Source organism: Parambassis ranga, chromosome 1 (assembly GCF_900634625.1).
Source record: "Parambassis ranga chromosome 1, fParRan2.1, whole genome shotgun sequence".
NCBI classification, from domain to species: Eukaryota; Metazoa; Chordata; class Actinopteri; family Ambassidae; genus Parambassis; species Parambassis ranga.
Window position 1 is genome coordinate 10,388,618 of NC_041022.1, and position 7,810 is coordinate 10,396,427.

Here is a 7,810-nt window from a genome sequence, read left to right on the forward strand (position 1 = left end):
TGGCTCTTGCACCATTCGGTGCTCGGGCCCTAAATAAAGATGACAAATAAACAGTTCTACCTGTATGACGTTTTTAGCAGGAAAAAAAATACTGCAAAGTTTGATTGACACCTGCCTGGCAACCAGATAAACACGGCCCTTGTGCGAATGTGCGTCATTAATTACCTTCTACTCAATCACACTGATTTGCAAAACAACTTAAAGAATGTGCTCCATTCTTTTAGTTTGTAAAGAAGACTGATAAACTCATTTAAGAAGACAATGTTTATCATATTGCTCCTGATTTTCCTTGCTTTTATCAAACAGGGTTGTTTTGTTTATGCTATTAGTTCATTCATTGATTAATTAGCTTTTCAGCAGAAATGTAACATATAAGGACATTAAAAACATATACAAGGGCAACCAAGGCATTGTTATGGTTAAAGAAAAAGCTCAAGCAAGAATTTTCAAGGTTCTGTTGAGACTGCATGTTGATCAGATTTCGAAAACTAGAACAAAAATTAGTTGCATTCTGTTACACCACCAATAATCCTGTCTGTACCTTTGTCCTTGCTGTCACTCTAGCTGGCTTATAAAAACACATTAAACTGCATCTCTTGAAAGTAATCCTCCTTTCTTTACCGTTTTCTAGTGGCTTCAGCAAGGTATAAGTCTCAAGTGAATAAGCAAATCAACATGGCCATTGTCAGCATGCATGGTATTTTTTTTAGCTTTTTGGAAAGCCCTCTGTTAAGCAACACCAGACTGATCAGTGGCCAGATGCATGACATTCCTCAAAAAGTACCACTCCCTAGATGTGACTTGTTGACATTCTTGACACCATGCGAGAAGAGCATGAACAGACAACAGCAACCAATCAGAATTTAGAAATGTTTTCATGCACACTATGTTGGCACCGATTTTAACTACGCAAAAGCACACTCAGATTCATTTAAACCTGTGTTTTAAATGTAATGAGCAGCATCACAGCAGCTTCTGTTCCTCCCTCCGCTTGGCACCACACCCATCATCTGCCACGACCTTTATTTTGTTTTTAGTTTTAGTTTTAGTTTTAGTTTAATAACTGGGTCCTGCACTATCATTATCCTTTTGCATAATACCATTACAACCATGCTATTGTGGCTTTTACATTATTGCATTACAGCTTAAAAAATGCTCACCCTGCACAGTAGAATGGGGAAGAGTTGCTGCTCTCGAGTCTTTAAAACCGTTAATAAAAAATGTCTTTTTCTTTACACCTATCAATGACTTGATATATTAAAGCACTGTAATGTTGATTTCAATGACAATAAAAGACAAGAAAAGGCTTAATACACAAACACCACTAATGCAAATGAAGTTTATTCAAGCAATGCCCATTCAACCTCAACTACATCAAGGACAAAAAATATTAACAAAATGCTTAAAAGAGTAAAAACTTGCCACACACTACGTCACAAATAGGCTTGTGTGCAGATAATGTGGATGGGATTTCCCTGCATCAGTCTGATTTGCCCTAGCGAGGTGGAAACCCCCGGTGTGGCCCTCCTCTGCCCCTGAATCCTCCCCTGTCCCCCCGGAAATTTGGTCGGTTTCTTTCTCGCCCTCTGTCTCCACCTCTTCCAGCACTTGGCCCACCTCGCCCTCCTCTGGGTGCTCCACCGCCACGATCAGACTTAAGCTTAGCAGGGGGAGATTTGGGCCGGAGCCTCTCTATTTCCTCTGTGCATCCTGAGAGGTGAGAGTTAGGCAATGAAAAGTGTGAGGCGTAGGTCTCTGTGTTAAAATTGGTGTTTGTCAAAGTGGGACCCACAGTCAGCCAGCCTAGAAGGAAGGTAGGCAACAGAATGAAAGAGAAGTTAACCAAAAACAAAACATGCAGTTGTCCATTAAATTTACCAGGTCTTTTTTTGTTTTTGTTTGTTCGTTTTCCAAATCCAACTTACCTGGTCTGATGGTCGAGTCCCGTCCAAACAAGTGCAATCTCCTGCGTCCCAAGCAGAAGTGCTCAATGATATGAAAAATTTCCACAGGCTTCTCTACATTTCCCATTTCAGGCTCTTCAGTGATAATCAAGTCAATGTCCACATTGGCATGGATAAAGTCACCATCAGTACTCCTCCGTACTGTTCCTTTGATTCCCATCAAACAGTGCTCCTGCAAGACATATATTTTATGTCTCTATACATCATATGTCAAAAATAAACAACAAGCAAGGTTCTGACTTCAGAATATATTTGGCATTTCTGCTGTGCATATTTATTCTTTACCTTTGTCCTCTGGAATACTGCTTTTGGGTCCAGTGCCTTAGTCTTGCCTGGGTTGTTTTTGTTTGTCTTGATCCAACAGATATCCTCACACCTCCTAAAGCCCCACTTTCTCAAACACTGAAATAAGTATAATTTGAGTAAGTAGCCTACTAAAGTAAAGTTATTAGCAGCATAGCGGCACGCATGCAGTTCAGGAATGTAAATGCTGTTAGGTTATTAGATTTAACTAATTTTAAAGGATCCCATTAAATGATAAAAATGCCATTATAAATGTATGTGTGTGTGTGTGTGTACACCATTGACAGTAAAAACTATGGACAGAGCTTCCGTGACGTCACTTGTTTGTTTCTGAAGAGCCGTTTTGAGGCTCGGTGGGAGGTTCCGGGACGTGATGACCGCCGCCATGTTGGCAGCGTCACGTCCACCAAAACTCCATATATGGACAAAGAGGGGGAGCACGAGCGGGGTTTAGGGGGGCGGGTGATCGTGGAAGCCGGAAACTCACGCTGTGATACGTCAACTGTCTGTCACTCAAGCACAACGCCCATAATTAGGCGTAATTTTAAGTCCGAATACATTTGAAACGAGTGAGTTGTAAAAAAAATTCCCCCCCCCCCCCCCCCCCCCGTACAATTGACACTTGAAGGGAACCTATCACCTGAGACCAGAGTGTTTTTTTGTACCAGGCTGTAAACATGTTCTATTCTGCTGTGAAATCGGCCATTTTAACATGGGAGTCTATGGGAAATTACTCGCTTTTGGAGCCAACCCCCAGCTGTTGCGGCGTGAATTACAAGTTTTGACACTTCCGCATGGGCTTCAACTTTGAGCCCTGAAGGTTGCCGCTTGGTGTACACACACACATAAACACACGTTGTGAAGATCAAATCACTGTTGTTTAAGTAAAACGGGGCACTGACATTTTCCATTGATTGAAAACACAAAACTTGGCCGTGGAAATAAACTGCTAATCCTTAAAGTTCACATACTTTTGTCATTTACACATGTACTATTGGATCATTTCCCTTAATCATTAAGTCAAATATTTCTGCTTCATCTGCTTTTTTATGAAATTTTTAAGGAGAAATATAGAAAATTCTAAGGGGTTCACAAACTTTCAAGCAGCACTCTGTCTCTCTCTTTAACATGCTGACATCTACAGATATAGGTATTTAACTTAGGAGGGAGAGAAAGAGAGATATATAGATAGACAAAAAGATAATTCCATGCCATAAAATCACGTCAACAGAGCTGTGACAATGACTCACAAAGAGGACATACATCACAGCAATAGCAATAGCTGACAACCACATACCAACACATAACCGACTGCCTGTTTGCTTTCCATGACAGGATTTGAGCTTTAAGTACACACACGCTTAAAAGGCAGTGGAGGACATTTTAGATATTACCAAACTCAAGACTCACATACACAATAAACCTCCTTAAGCATTTATATCATTTAACAAACATAAACAATTATGGAGCTGTTGGAATAGAAAATATATTTTGTGACTATTGACTGAGAAACAGAGCTGGTATTGTCATGTCGTGCTTATCGTAATCACTTCAATAGAGCACTAGAGTGCATGTTTTCATACCTGAATCTACAAATGTACAAAATATATGGCCCACTATGACTTGAACTACTGAAGAAAACATGATACACTACAGTAGTGCAGTTTGGTGTGTTTTTATATGTGAGGTTACCATTCGGCCCAAGTCCAGACCTTCTCCAGAGCCACACCAGAGAAAGACAAAGGAACGCAGAGCTGATATTTCCTCGATCTCCAATCTCATAATCTACAATAAAACAGGATGGAAAGGAGTAAGTGCAGCCTGCAAGCTACTTATAGTGTTATACAGGTTAAATAAAAAAATAAACACATACATCATCCCAGTTCCAGAAACGTTCAGTGTGGCTGATGCCTGATTCTCTGTAGTATTCCTCTAAGGGAGGTTCAAGCAGTATCACATCAAATTTGCACTTCAAATCCCGCAAATCGAAGTGCTCTGGGTCTGCCTGGAGGTACCTAAACATTTAGGCACAAACACATTCTATCTTGTTGATGGCCATTTTAAGTTGCAAGTGTTGTCTTTTAAAATAGATGTAACTACATGACACTAAAAACTTCAATATTAACACTCATGTCATTATATAGCATACATGGGGGGAATGTTTGTGGTGGAGATGAGTTCATCCTTCAGCCTGATCAGCTCACGGAGTTTAGGGTATTCTTCAAATCGGTCAGCCAAACCTTAACCACAGAAAACATAGAGGTCTGAACAAACACAAGCACACATGTACAGAACCGCTCTCATAAACAAGTGTATACTCACCAACATCTCTGATGAAGTTTTGTGGCCTATGCCCAGTGTCCACAAAGTGCTGACAGTAGTCATTGTGAGGGTTCAGACTTTGGGTACCCTGAGGATGAATCAACAAAATACAATGAGATATGCCTTTGCATATAAGAATATTTATACTTATTAATGTCATATTTTCTTTTGTGTTTACTTATATAGTAAACACACAATAAAATATCTAAAAAGGGAAAGACCTTAAAAAAATATGTCATTTTATATTCATTCTTTTTTGCAAGCTTTTACCAGAACCATCTGACAGGTGACTAGTATGACTTCTTACTTCAAGTAGAACTGGCTTTACTTAGGTCGTGTCACAGTGAAACTCTGTATTGTGGGAAATTATAGGTTGATGGGAAGTGACACATGTGACTATATGTGGAACATTCCAGTAGCAACACTCAAGCATTCTCAAGGATATATTAAAACTGTCAAACAAAACTTGTTCTTCCTGCTTCCAAAGACCAGTTAAAATCTGATTTGTTTGTCTAGCTTCTACACCGTTGACGTACTTTGATTAGCAAAGATCACCTGATTACACACACAACAACATTTTTGTCTGGCTGCTCATCACACTCAGACAGCTTTAGTCTTGATCACCTAGCTTTGGAGCATCTTGCAAATTTGGGTAAAGCAAATTTATAATCGTTTTTAATGAAAGTAAGCTGTAGTTAAAAATCTCAATGACTAGCATACTTCTAATCTTTTCTCTTCCTGCTACCATTATTGTAAATTCCCTATCAGGAACTAATAAAAACAACAACAACAACCAGACTTTTGTCTGTTGTCTGTTCACTATATGTAAACCTTTCTAATGTAGCAGACTACAAGTAATTTGTTGGGTAACAGATACAACATTAAATATCAAAACAAAACCAGTACTTGACAAATCTCCAAAATTATCTGGATGAACTGTAAATACATATATCTCTTTTGAAAGACTTTGTGTATGCAAATGTTCTCCAACCTTAAGGAAAGTACTTGAGTCCTTGTACACCTCCTCATATGGGTTGCTTTCATCTGGCTGCTGCTCTTCCACTTCATCCTAACACACAGCAGCAGAATGAGATACATTTGTCTATTAAAATCTTATGTATAAAAATATGATTGAAAACAAGAAGAAATTCCGATGAAAAATACATAAAGCATATAAAATCAGCTGTAAGCTAGAGAAGGAATTGATTCCAATTAAAGGTTTAAGTAAGATTAAGGTCTAGGTTTTTGTTGTATACAACTAGGGTGGTACAATTTTTATATACATCATCATTATATAATGTGGGCTGAAGGCTTCTTCCATCTGCTTCATAATAACAACTTACAAGTGATGATGCTTACCTTTTGTTCTTCTACATCCTCCTCTGTGTCCTCTCCCTCTGCCTTCCTTTTGGAAGAGGGGCCTGAGCTATCTAATGAAGCCCTGCAAAATACACACATCATTTTCTATGTTCTTGCCTTATTGAGTTGAGATCCCACACTTGAATGACTGAATAATAACTTACCTGCATGTTTCTCTTGCCTCCTCTATCTCCTTGAGTTCATCTTTACTGTTCAGGACAACCCCGATACTGTCTGCACTTTCAGCTCCCAGCTGTATACGAGAACAATTCGCACATAACACACAATGAGCATGTATTGTAGCTGTAGTACATGCATTGTGTTCCGGTGGTTTCACAAATATTAGTGTCTCCATATAACTAAGTAGATGTTTTGTTGTGGTTAACTATAATGACTCCAATAGCTTCAGCATGTAAGACCTTTAAATGAAGTACACAGTACAGCTATTACTCATTTGATCAACTCGAGGGCGACCAGTGTTAATGTTTGAAGCGAGTCTGTCAAGTAGACGTTCTACCACACATGTAATCTACATGTTTTCCATACAACATTTAGTTACTGTGAAACTACGGCTAACGACAACAATTACGTTAGCTAAGTGTTTATGTTGATAGCTAGCTAGCTAGTTACTAACTACTGGGGTCTCTGTTTATACTTGCCTGTTGAGCTAATAGTTGCCGTCTAAGTTTTTGTCTCTCGCGAATCTCTTGAAGTCGACTGTTCATTTCGTCCTTGGTAACGTATTCTGACGAATTACTTAATACACTCAAATCAAGTCAGATAAAAATGCTTTGTAAATGGGATAGCTTGCTCTAGCGCTAGCAGCTTCAGTAGGCTAATATGGGATAGCCGCTAAAAATCACAATGGGTGCACTCGTTTTGTTCACCGGTACACTCTGGCTCGCTGTGTTCACTTTCGTTTGGAGCTCTTGTAAACGTAATGTATCTTAGTTTTACATCTGCAACAGTCTTCGTTGAACGTTTGGACAGGATAAGTAAAAGGAATTTATCACAAAAATTTGAGAATATATGAATAGACGTGTGAACTAACACCGACTAAATAGACAACTTTCGGCGTACGCCGGTTTGAATAAAAGACATTTTGAAATTGAATGGACGCCGCGTGATGATGTCACCGTATGCGACGCTTTTGTTTTACGTTCTTGTCCAATCAGAAAGCTCACTGTAGGCATTGGAGCGTAGCGTGAATGTGCAGCATGAATTTATGCTGAGCAGTAGAGTCGCTGTAAAACCATTTCTTCTCTTATGATTTTACACACACACACACACACACACACACACCCTATTCATCCCACCCTCAAACAGTTCTACCTGGAGATAAGGCTTAAACCATAATCACCATAAAATCATTTGAAGTTTACTTCCTGTAAATTTTGTGTAAAACTAATTCTTTAAATATTGAATTCAATTGTAGAAGAACTGACAGTAGCTGTTACTGTTTAAAGTAAAAACATAAAAAAGCCTCTGTCTCCATCACACCATGTTATAAAAGCTGTTATGGAGGAACTGAAAAAGAGAACAGGCCTGTCGCAATTTAAAAACAATCACTCAGTAAAGTAAGATCTACATGTTTTAATAGGTTAGTATTATCTGAAAAATGGAGGCCTATAATATTTAATGCTCTGTCTGCATTAACACCAAAAATAGCATTTAATGTAGGTGCTGAACTGATTTTAGCAGCCCATTGTGTTTATTTATTATTTTGAGGTTCTATTGGCTGTTACGCTTGTGCATTAGCCTAAATGATTGGTACATTCCCCCACAGGCCAATCAAATGACCACATAGAGTTAATAGTATGAAATTGCATCCGCGCTGTATGTTATTGAGTTTTGGATGGAGG

The 7,810-nt window shown here is 38.9% G+C and overlaps 1 protein-coding gene across 1 annotated transcript; it reads right to left on the reverse strand.

The window, feature by feature from the left end:
- Positions 1–1,304: 1,304 nt before the first annotated feature.
- Positions 1,305–7,054, reverse strand: mettl14 (methyltransferase 14, N6-adenosine-methyltransferase non-catalytic subunit). Its single transcript, XM_028407487.1, has 11 exons — positions 6,608–7,054; positions 6,113–6,201; positions 5,949–6,030; positions 5,581–5,658; positions 4,590–4,677; positions 4,417–4,507; positions 4,141–4,282; positions 3,960–4,052; positions 2,250–2,366; positions 1,926–2,136; positions 1,305–1,803 (listed from the first exon to the last, which is right to left on the reverse strand). Exons 1-11 carry the CDS (start codon positions 6,671–6,673, stop codon positions 1,496–1,498), a joined length of 1,365 nt encoding a protein of 454 aa, XP_028263288.1. The 5' UTR covers positions 6,674–7,054; the 3' UTR covers positions 1,305–1,495.
- Positions 7,055–7,810: the final 756 nt, after the last annotated feature.